Consider the following 12,767-nt stretch of genomic DNA (forward strand, 5'->3'; position numbering starts at 1 on the left):
GCATCTGCCTTTTCATCTATGATAATGGATTAAAGTTCATCCAATTTGGAACGGATGGCGCAAGAATTTGTTAATATAACTTTGAGTACGTGACCAGGGTACAGTGTGACGAACATGCACGGAAGCGCTCAAGAATTGTATGCCAATATCTTAGTTGGGCCTACCTACGGCGAAAATGAGTTTATCCAAAGGTTATAAAAAACTGATACTTTTTTTTTTCTTAATTTTATTCCTTTGAAGATTGTAATGCTTAGTATGGGGCAGCCAAACCAGCTGCCAACATTTCTCTGCTTTTTATTGAAACCAACCAAGAGCTCTTTTTAGTATCCTCATTGTTCTCTTAAGTGCAATTGTTTGGATCTCTTTTGCACTGATGTTTTCCTAGTCAGTCTTCTTAGAGTGCCTTGTCATTTTGAATAATGGCTCTTCAGCTTCGGGTCGAGAGTTTGGAGCGATCACTACCATAATCACAGCGTGATCGGCGTTCCCAAGTAGGAAGTAGAAATAGGCCACTTGTTACACAATCATTAAGAATTGTGTCTTTTTGTTTGTTTGTTTGTTTGTTTGTTTTTTTTTTTTAATTTTCTTCCTTTGAATATTGTAATGCTGGGTATGAGGCAGCCAAACCAGCTGCCAACACTGCCCTGCTTTTTATTGAAACCAACCAAGAACTCTTTTTAGTATCTTCGCTGTTCTCTTAAGTGCAATTGTTTGGATCTCTTTTGCACTTGGTTCACCAGGAATATTAGTTAAGTAGGACTTCAGGTTCGTCTTCATAAGCCACGTGGCACATATAATAACTGCTATGATTGATATCTTCTTAAGATACCAGTTTTCTTTTCTTATCATACATGAGACCTTGATATTTGGTCTGTTTCTCTCTTTCAGCTCTGTTAAGACCTCCATCATTAGGGACACTCACTTCAACCAAGGTTGCAACTCTCTCTGACTTATTCCATGTAACTATGTCAAGTTTCACAGCAGCATTTTCAAGGTAGGTGATACCAGAGTCATTCGAAGAGTGACTACCGCGGTTGCTCTGGTAATGTTGTGTGTTGAGTAATTTCATTCGAGATCATATTATATCGTGTTGAATCATTGGGAGCGTTCGTGTTCAAAGCAAAGGAGTTGTTTGGGATTGTGTTGTGCCGTGTTGATTCGTTGGAGGCGTTCAGAATCGAACCAATAGAGTTGTTCGGGATTGTGTCATATCAAATTGACAAAAGTGTTCGGGTTCGAATTAATGGAGCTGTCCAGGATCATGTTGGGTCGTGTGTAAGAAAATTGTTCAGGACCGTGCGTGTGTAATAACAATGTTTCTTTTTTTTGTTGGGGGGGGGGGGGGGTGTCTCTCTCCCCTCATAAAGCAACATACAGTGATTTGGGCTTTAATTTTTCTTCACGGATCTTTGAAGGAAAGTTACAAGACTCCGACTCTTTTAGTCATATAACTGAGTTCTTTGATTTTTATGTAATATATTTTCATTCAGTAAAGGATGGGTCAGGGGTCACTCTGCTATCATAGATCCATTGTAAAATGGACACTTATTTTATAACCGGTCTAATTAAAGTTATCATTTTCATTCTCTGAGAAAAGAGGTCAATTTTAGAATGAAAGAATAACAACGAGGTGCCTCCCTCTTTTAACAAATTAAAATAATTTTGTTTTTAAATAACTTGGAAAATAAACGAAAACAAATACACATTTCCAGGGCGGTCTATATTTTCAAGGGGAATTATATTCCTTTAACACCGGTGTCTTCTTTCGTAAGCGTCCATCGTTCATTCATTTGTTTATAGAATTGTCTCCCTTCTTCATAAACAATTGGCGTTTTATTTCTGTCTAATTTTTCCTTTCTTCTCAAAGGTAATTTATTTATTTATTATTATTTTTTTTAATAATTAGTCTTACATTTTTTTTAAGTATCGAACGGTATTATTTTTGTGAAAATTGAGTTACATAAGTTTTTAGGGTTTTTTTTTTCACGTCGTTCATTTTAGACGGCCGGCTTATGACCTTCGAAAAGTCGTAACATTCATTACGAAACATAATTTATCAGTTATAATTATGATTATTTTTAGCGAGTTCAAGTAAAATAATAATAAAAAATAAATAAAGGGTTTTTATTACTGTACACATAGATTCGAAAAAGTTGTCAAAAAACAAATATATAACGAGTAAATGTTATCAAAGGCAAGATAAGTTACTTTTCTACCTAACTGGATATGTTTTCAGTGTTTATATTTAATGTAACATGTTTATTCAGCTGGAAAAGCATACAGTGGTTACCGATGTATTGAAAAATTCAAAATGGCACCGACTCTCTCTTTAACACGGTAAGTTCGGGAAAAGGTGCTATAAATATAAAACTAGACAAAATACTGTTAGAAACTCGCTCAATATATGTTACCGTGACATAGGTTGACATATATTCGGTGGGTTTTTAATAGTATTTTGTCTAGTTTATTATTTCGAGCTGAATAAACATGTTACATTGAATAAAAACAAGAAAAATTTATACAGTTTGGAAGAAAAGTAACTTATCTTACCTTTGATAACATTTATTTGTTATATATTTTTTTTGGTCAACTTTTTCGAATCTGTGTACAGTAATATAAACCCAAAATAAAATTAAAATATTGGCATTTGGTACAAAGAAAGATGACATATCGATTTTTGAAAAATACGATTGCAGAAACAGGCGACATAACTCAAATTGCTTATTTAAAAAAAACATTTTAGATTTTTTTTAATTTTTGCTTATTGTTCGTTATTTAATTAAATTAATTTTTTTTTGTTTACCAAAAAATATTTCTGATAAAAATTTACGGAAACAGAACTGGAAATTAATCAGATTTTAATTGAATTAAAATACTGTTTTTGCAGGTTTGTTTTTTACTGTACACACAGATTCGAAAAAGTTGTCAAAAAACAAATATATAACAAATAAATGTTATCAAAGGCAAGATAAGTTACTTTTCTACCAAACTGGATATGTTTTTAGTGTTTATATTTAATGTAACATGTTTATTCATCTCGAAAAACAGTGTTTACCGATGTATTGGAAAATTTAAAATGGCAGCCGACTCTCTCTTTGAGGCAGTAAGTTTGGGAAAATGAGTTATAAATAAAAAAAACACAAAATACTGTTAGAAACTCGCTCAATATATGTTACCGTGACATAGGCTGACATATTCGGCGGGTTTTTAACGGTATTTTGACTGTTTGTTTTTATTTATACCTCTTTTTCCCAAACTTACCGTCTCTGAGAGAGAGAGTCGGCCGCCATTATAAATTTTCGAATACATCGGTAAACACTGTATGTTTTTCGAGCTGAATAAACATGTTACATTAAATATAAACACTAAAAAAAAACATATCCAGTTAGTTAGAAAAGTAACTTATCTTGCCTTTGATAACATTTATTTGTTCTATATTTGTTTTGTGACAACTTTTTCGAATCTGTGTGCACAGTAAAACAAACCCTGGAAAGCAGGGAAACGGAATAGCGTTCCATAGGCGCGCAGTTTTAAAAAAGGAGCTTTGTTTATTGAATCTACGTTTAGGTTTAAGCACAGATAAAGAGTGGGAGAAATTATTGATCGTGGTTTCAACTAGACGAGTGTTTTTCGTAAAAATCAAACCATAGATTGGAGCTCAGACGAGCACTTCCTTCAAAAATAATGATAAAGCAGAGACAGGCTCTCTTCTGTGGGAAAGAGGTTGCAGGGAAGAGAAAAAGGCATCCACTACTAGGCTACGAAGTCTATTTTGAACTCTGTCAAGGAAGGATAAACTGCTTCTGCCAGCAGCTTCTGCCCAGATGTGGTAACAGTACTTCATCCTTGGACGTACTTGCCTCTTATATAGGTAGAGAATTGCATCAGCAGTGAGATACCTACTGGAGCGGTAGAACGATCCCACCTTTTTTCCAGCAGCCTTGGCAATGGATTTGATGTACGTGTTCCATCTCAAATCAGGAGTAAACATCAGACCCAGAAGCTTGACAAAACATGGAGCTTCCCTAAGACAAGAGCCATTCATTTCAATTGATGCCAGACAGGGATCATAGCGTTGATGATGGAGAGATAGAAACTTGGTTTCAGATGCATTAAAAATAACCAGCCACCTCTTTCCCCATTACATCACGTGATCAAGATCATAGTAGAGAAAATTAGAGGGAACATATTCGTTTACGGCATCTCGATATTAAGCAATGTAATTGACTTAATGTAATTCCTTATGTTATCACTGGTGGCCATTTTTGTACACGCAAGCACATGCAAAAATATGCTTAAAAAAAGCAAGTAAAAATTTACCAAAAAAAATCTCCTTTGTTTCACAATTTATCTCCCTTGTTTGATCTGTCGCCTTTCTTTGTACAAGCACCAACACATTTGAAATACTTAATTACAAAAAGTAAATTGGTTGATAATTTTGACAATTAATTGAATAAAATAAACCTATTATTTCAGCACAGTCCGTATACTGCCGTAGTAACTAATAAATTAAAACAATATCCATTTGTCTCTCGATATCGGAGCATAAAATGATTATTTGCACATAGATAATTAAGAAAAAAAAAAGGTGTTTGTGTAAAATAGATTTTAAAGGATTTTAGTATTTACAAAGATTCCTGAATTTTGTTGTTCATATCTACCTAAACGCTTGATTAACAGAACAATTTTTTTGTAGAGGGAGTCTGTTGCCACTTGGACTTAGGGTGGTGCTTGTTCCAAGTTCTCTCCATAAAAAATAATGAAAAAAATCTGTATGATAGAAAGGAAATACTGTACACAAAACAAATCACGTAAATTGGTCAAGCAGTTTTATTTATAAATAAAATCAAAGTTGATGCATGGAAGCAGAATATGGATACAATTTTCAAATATATTTCATGTTTATTTTTCTTTTTTTACCCTTTATAATAAAAATATATAAAAATACGTAAATTTTTTTATCAATTAATTTTTTTACGTCTCTTAATTGAGGTATGGAAGCACAAAATGGATACAATTTTTAAATATATTTCATGTTTATTTTTTCACCCTTTATAATAAAAATATATAAAAATATGTAAATTTTTTTATCAATTAATTTTTTTACGTCTCTTAATTGAGGTATGGAAGCACAAAATGGATACAATTTTCAAATATATTTCATGTTTATTTTTTCACCCTTTATAATAAAAATATATAAAAATACGTAAATTTTTTTATCAATTAATTTTTTTGCGTCTCTTAATTGAGGTATGGAAGCAGAAAATGAATACAATTTTCAAATATATTCTATGTTCATTTTTTTCACCCCCCTCCCTTATAATAGAAATATATAAAAATAGACAAACTTTTTTTTATCAATTAATTTTTTATTTTTTAATTGCATACCTTTACAAATAATTACGTTTATTTAAGTTAATGTTATATATTTTGTCAAACTATTTAGATATATTAAAAATATATTTATTTACAGAAACCTGAAAAAAAAAAAAAAAACTATGAATGTGTCACATTTTTTTAAAAATAGCTTTAGCAGTTTAAGAAAGGTGAATGTGCAACAAAATATATTTAAACAGTTTTAAAATGTGAAAATTTCACATCTGTTACAAACATTAAAGCCAAACAACATAATAAGTAAAAATCCAGTAGATGATATTGTCGAAACAGTTATTTTTAAATCGTTAAAATTAAACATAAAATATATTTGAAAATTGTATCCATTTTGTGCTTTCATACCTCAATTGAAAGACACGAAAAAATTAATTGATAAAAAAAAAGTTTATGTATTTTTATATATTTTAATTATAAGGGGGTGAAAAAAAAAACAAAAAAAATATTAAGTATATTTGAAAATTATATCCATTTTGTGCGTCCATATCTCAATTGAGAAACGCTGGTGCCAGCTTCTGGTGTGTTTGAAAGTTAGGCCTTCATTTTATGCACAATTACCTCAAATTTTCATGACTAAACTATGAGAGACGATCGCTCGACGTTATCTTGAAAATATTTTGAAAGGACAAGGGAGATAATTCCAAATCATGATTTTTAGAAAAGCATTTTTAACATGGGAAGAAGAGGATTGGAAGAACTTAAAATCATTTAAAAGTGAGTTTCTTTATAAAAATGAAACTACTTGAACAATTCATATGATTTTTTGGTGTATGCTATTTTCTTTCTTCCATGAGTACGTACATTATACAGATTGTGTCCCTCTCGCAGTTGCGATAAATCAAAATATGAGGAAAATACAGGGACATATTTGAGGTACGCTATCTGTAAGAATGCCATTGGATTGGCTGTTGAAAATGACCTACTTATTGTAACAGAATTTTAAAATTAAAATGAAACAATTTTTAAATTGATTTAATAAAATTGAATTGAAACAATATTAGAAAAAAATATTTTTTATTAAATGATTTTTATTAAATACAAAAACAAACAAACATAATAACAAATGATATTCTTGGATATATGATAATATACAAAGAAATATCTGACTCGATTTCCTTCTCCGCCACACAAATTACAACAAATGTAGATTGAAAGCAATCATCTTTTTGTTATAAAAATAATTATTAAGTAATTAATAATTAAACAGTAGTTAAATTCTTTAATGATAATATAATTAAAAAAAAAAATTCTGTTACAATAATTTCGTCAATTTTAATAGCCAATCTAATGACATTCTTTTAGGCAGTGTACCCTCAAATATGTCCCCATATTTTCGTCATATTTTGGTTTAACTAAACTGCAAGAGGGTCCAGAATTTTTGGTGCTTATTCAGATTGGCACTTTATAGCGATAAACAAAAATTAAAGAAAAATTTTTATATTGTACTTACTTGTCATGGAATGAAGATTTTTATATTCCAAAAATCACACAAAAAAATGACCAAGTAGTTTTTTTTACCGATAAGTGACAGATCATGTTTTACTAGAAAACATAATAACAGTGGAGGTAATCAGTGATTGTTTTGACAGTTTCAAAATGCATTAGAGTTGTGTACCCTTGTCTAACCAATTTGTTGGCCGTTTTTTTTCATCCTCTTGAAACAGAGTAAACGTTGATTTTCTTGAATAAAAATAAAACTATTTCATCAAATTATATGATTTTTGGAATTTTACATCTTTGTCCTGTGATTGGTATGTATATCATAGAGATATTTCTGTATTTTCTTTAATTTTAAATGCCGCCATAAGTGCCAATCTGAACTTGCATCGATTTTTCTTTATTTTTGTTTTTTCATAGCGGGAAACAGCATTCTAGACAAGTGCCCTTAGGATTAGTAGTAGGTTACTATTACTGTTTTTTTAGAGGTGAGACTGCAAATGGAGGCTGATGAATTGCAAGTAGGAATTTTTAAATTTTTTTTTAAGGAGTTACCAGCTATTAAGGCCCGGAGGTTACTCAAGGATAAGGGTTAATGAGTGTACAGTAGTCAATGGGAAAATGTCGGAGTAATCATTAGTAGTGGAAATTTGGTAAATTGGTTTACTTAAGGGGATGACTCATCCAGAATTTGTTCACATTGGACTTGAAGACAACCATATTGTAGTCAGTTGGAAAGCAGGAATATGGAATAGAGTTCCACAGGCGTGCAGTTCTAAGAAAGAAGCTTTGTTTATGGTTTAGGCAAAGATAAAGAGTGGGGATAATTATTGATAGTGGTTTCAACTAGACAAGTGTTTTTCATGAGTGTCAGGCCAGGGGGAACCATAGATTGAAGATCAGACAAACACTTGCCATGAAAATAATGATAAAGCACAGACAAGCTTGCAACATCTACGAAATATAAAAAGATGAAGGCAAAGAAATAGTAGGAAGCGATGTTGCAGAAATAGAAGGAAAGGAGGGCGAGGTGATGTTCTTGATCTGTAGATGGCTACTAATCACAAATCTGAAAAAAGGTAAGCGGACAAAGTATGGAATACGGATGCCAACCGAGTTCAATGCAAAAAAACAAACAAAAAGAAAGTCACATATTAGTTGACACCGGTTTATTTTGACCTTCGCACACACGTCCCCTCTGTAAACAACAACAGTGCCTTATTTTTAAATATCTACACAATTTTAATTAAAGTTTGGATTAATATTTTTATTAAAAATAATAATAAAAACGAGTTATTTTATGTATTCGTAACCAAGATTGATATTTTATATAGAGTGTATTTGAACGGATTTTTGCGACACAGAGTATGTTTATATACTTACAAAATGTTTCAATTTTTGTGATACCATCTCTGCACAACGTCCATTTATTAAAGTTTTGTAAACAGATATAAATCTTGGTCTTGAATAAATCATTTTTATTATTGATTTTAATAAAAATATCAATTTGTGAAAATCCACTTATTCTCATGAAACTTCCTGGTACTTCTTCATTATTAGAATGCAGTTAAAAAATCGAAATATTGAATTTCAAGTAGAACCAATGGTTCATTTATTTATTGCAGACGATTATCTCCATCTTTTTTAGTTGTTGTTTTATGACATTTCGGTCAACTATTCCTCTGGCTTTCGTCAGGTGGTTACCACGACGGGTTTGGAACTCTGAATCTCATAACTGCGTCCTCAGCAATTACTGCCTTCCATAGTTGTTGTCTTACCATGTTTTGGCTAACTAAGCCTCTGGCCAGTTTTGGGGCCCGTGGCACAGTGGATAGAGACGTTGAATCTCTACGGTTCCAGGTGAGAATTGTCTGAAGATAGTGGTTTCAATCCTACCCAAAGCCGGCCAGAGGATTAGTTGGCCAAAAACGTGGTGAGATAACAACAACTATGGAAGGCAGTAATTGCAGTGAATGCAGTTAGAAGATTCTGAGTTCCTATCCTGTCGCGGTTACCACCTGATGAAGGCCAAAGGAATAGTTGGCCAAAACGTCGTAAAACAAGAACTAAAAGATGAGGATAATAGTCTGCAATGAATAAAATTGAAATAAAATAATACTCATCTCAATAAACATTCCAATTAATTCAATAATATAAAACCAATGGTATCTACTTAATTGTCACCTCACAGTAATGAACATATCCCAAAATTACAAAAACATGATAAGAGAGAAAATTAATTATTAATGAAAATAGTTTCCTAAAAGACAGCAAAAACTGAATTTTGCTAAAAAAAAAAAAAACCCAAAAAAACCCTAGAAAATTCAACTCGTAACAAGGGAGGTAATTATTTTCTGAAAGTGTTAGGCCAATTAAGCAAAACTCAATTTTTGCTAACTGTTTTTGAAAACTGTTTTCATTAATAATTAATTTTCTGCCTTATCGGTTTTTTTTTTTTTTGTTAAATTTTTTTCATATGCTCATTACTGTGATGAGTAGATCCCATTGGTTTTACTTGAAAATCGAAATATTGAATTTTTGATTTTCAAATTTCACCCTGATAACGAAGAAGCACCAGCTTGTTTGGGGGAAGCTGATTTAGCACACGTATAATGAATGCTGTTTTGGTTTAGTTCAGTTTCAGTGAATTGTAATTATACTTACTCGGCTATGAATGATTTGGTACAAATCAAATTTTGTCGAACGCCATTTTTTACTGTTAATAATATTTTCTATATCTATCTGGTTGGGCTCCTTGTCTGGACCAATAGGACTCTCTCTCTTCAGATTTCCGTCTTCCATCAGCTGCCTGAGATTTTCAGGATCACAGTTAGCGCCATGTGCAATTTGCTGGATGGACGTGGATCTAAGTCATCCTGTACACGTGCACCCATGCTGTGAAGTCCACAGCAATACATTTTTTACTAGCTCTTGATTGCTCCTCTGCCAGTGACCAGCAAATCATAGATGATGGTAGTAGATATGGCAGGTTGGTTGCCATAAAGTTGCTGCTTCATGGGATGATCTTGTTAAGATATATTTAATACTGTTCGTAGAATACGTATGTGCTGTCTTGCTTTCTTTCCAATTATACTTACTCGGCTGTGAATGATTTAGAACAAAGCAATCTTTGTCGAGTACCATTTTTACTATTAATAATATTTTCCATCTTTTAATGTAAAGGTTTTTCACTATTTTGCATTACAGGAATTTAAAAGACGAAAGACAAAAGTCCGGAATATTCTTCACACCTTCATCCGAAACCTATGCAGAATGTTCCAAAGAGCTCTTTACACTCCCATATTCCAATGGAAATGTTGCTTGAAGTACATTAAAAGGACTTTTTACTTTTCTTGTGTAAAACATGGCCAGATTCTGAATTCTTCAATTCATCAAAGGTCATTTTTAAATGCAAACTACATTTTTGCAAAGAACAAATCCCTCTCGGACCATCATCATCTCAGGAACCAATCCAATGTGTTAATAATCTATCGAGCTTATCACAGGTGTTTATTTGGAAATTCTTCTGCTGAGAAAAGAAACTCAGCAACTTGTACACATGCAGACATGCATCGTAGAAACTTGTCTTCTGAAAGTAAGAAGGAATCGACACAAGAAACCACTACAAGCAACCAAAATAGAGAAACAACAAACATGCAGACTTTCTGTTTGTCAAGACGGAATTTAATTTGCGTCTCCGGCTCAGATTCTGTCAACTTTCTTCAAGGTCTTTTAACGAATGATATGAATCTGTTTCAGACGGAGAACAGGAAAACTTTGTACGCGATGATTCTCAATGTCCAGGTAGGTTTCTTTTGACACAAGTTTTCACCAATCACCTACCAATTAAAGGCAGGAGCAAAGGTGTAGTACCTGTTCCGATAGTACACTTTATCATTTCAGTCTTCAGTCAGTTCAGGAGAAATCTTATTAGACTGAGGCAAATTTAAATTTGTGTTCTAATTCAGATTGTCCTTTTTTGATGTGCTGGATTTATTTATTTATTTTTTTTTGTTCAAGGGAGTCAGCAACACATAAAAATTTGAAAGCCGCTCAGCAATAAGGGTTAATGAATGTCAGGAGATTAATGAGACGATACCTTATTAATCAGTAGTGGTGGAAATTGGGTAGAAGTTGATTATTTAAGAGAACACTCCAACAAGAACTTGTTTACATTGGACTTGAAAACGACTATGTTTAGTCAGGTGGAAAGCAGCCCTGCGGTATAGAGTTTCATAGGCAGGCAGTTTTAGGAAAGAAACTTTGTTCATGGAATTCGCATTTATTTTTAGGTACAGATAGATAATAGGGGAAATTGTTGACAGTGGCTGTAACTAGACAAGTGTTTGTTGTGAATCTATTGCTGAGTGAAACCATGTTGTAGTCGGGTGGAAAGCAGTGTATGGTGTACAGTTTCACAGGCAGCCAGTTTTGGGAAAGAAACTTTGTTCATGGAATTTGCATCTAGTTTTATGCACAGATCAAGAATAGTGGTATTTGTAACTAGATGAGTGTTTGTTGTGAATGTTTTGCTGGGCAAAACCATAGATGGGAGCTCAACTGAGCACTTGCCATGAAAATAATGATAGAGCAGAGGTAGACACACTCCAGCTCTTTTGTGAGAAAGAGCTTGTAAGGAAGAGAAAAGGACATTTATTACTAGTTTCTGAATTTTTGAGATGAGGATTCGTTATTTGTATTATTCATCGGACTACTGTTCTCATCTTGAGTGTGATTTTCATAACGTTTCGGCCGATATAACCTCCGACCTTCTTCAGGTGTATCTTGTCGAACTCGGGAATGTTTCTGTTGAACTTGGAAATTTGGACGGAATTTCGAGTGCAACCCTTTATTTATTTCACAGGGGTATCGTGCTCTCGTTCCGTCAGTCATGACTGGATAGAGGTCCTAAGTAATTCACAAATGTATATTTCGGTCAGCCACACTGAGGATTGAAGTTTCAACCCACCTAGAGTTAGTGTTATTTCAGTACAGATATTACACTTTACTCCTGTCTTTACAATTGTAAAGACAGGAGTAAAGTGTAATATCTGTTCTGATATTGCACATCATCTTTCCTGTCCTCTGTCAGTGAAAGATAAATCCTCCTAGATTAAAGTAATGTATTTTTTTTTTTTTTCCTAATCAAGAGTGTTCCTTGTTGGGAATCAAGATTTTTCTCCCACACTGACCTGGTATATATCTCTACCTTTGTGAGGAGGAAAATAAATAGGGTTATGTTAGATCTGTGGATCTCAGAAGAAGATTAAATGTGAATAGTGTTGAGAGATACGCTTTCATTAAAAAAAGAATATACTGCTGAAAATTTCAGAAAAGAAAAAAATGTAAATAAATATCATTTATCTATAATATAAATCTCACCTGTCTGTTTAAATGTATGTATGTATGTATGTTTGTATGTCTCGCAAAACTTTCGACAGAGGTAACAGATCCTGACAAGATCAGTATCATTTTGAAGCTCATCATCTTGGACGACAAATATCGAAAAATTGGCCAAAAACATTAATTCCTTCACCCTAAACTCGGCTGTTTTGTACAAGGAGGGGGCGATTTATTTTCGCCGACATTATAACAAGTCATCGTTACAGTTGGTTAATTTCAACACTTTTGACTTCCAGACGCATCATGGAGACATCGGCTAAGACGTCAGATTTTTTTTCACTTTCTTTTCCGCCTTCGCTGCGCGGGTTCAAGCCTGCCTGCACTACCATTTTTTTTTTTTTAAACGTACATCTCCAAACACCCGGGCAATTCTGGGTACCCAGGCTAATTTAATGATAATAAAAAAAAAAACATTATTAACATAAATAACATTATTTAAAAGTTCAAAAATATTTTGTTGCTTCTTCATTATTAGAGCGAAATTCAAAAATCAAAATATTGAATTTGAAGTAAAACCAATGGTATTTAATTGTCAT

At 32.8% G+C, this 12,767-nt stretch overlaps 1 protein-coding gene across 1 annotated transcript in view; it reads left to right on the forward strand.

The window, feature by feature from the left end:
• Positions 1-1,744: 1,744 nt before the first annotated feature.
• Positions 1,745-12,767, forward strand: part of LOC145248221 (iron-sulfur cluster assembly factor IBA57, mitochondrial-like) — a 78,636-nt gene continuing 67,613 nt past the window's right edge. Inside the window, exons 1-2 of the mRNA XM_080110087.1 lie at positions 1,745-1,867; positions 10,036-10,632. Of these exons, the coding sequence (XP_079966213.1) occupies positions 10,102-10,632 (531 nt within the window). The 5' untranslated portion in view covers positions 1,745-1,867; positions 10,036-10,101. The remainder of the gene's footprint in view (positions 1,868-10,035; positions 10,633-12,767) is intronic.

The sequence above is a fragment of the Euprymna scolopes genome, chromosome 26 (genome assembly GCF_053919585.1).
Source record: "Euprymna scolopes isolate OS-2025 chromosome 26, ASM5391958v1, whole genome shotgun sequence".
NCBI classification, from domain to species: Eukaryota; Metazoa; Mollusca; class Cephalopoda; order Sepiida; family Sepiolidae; genus Euprymna; species Euprymna scolopes.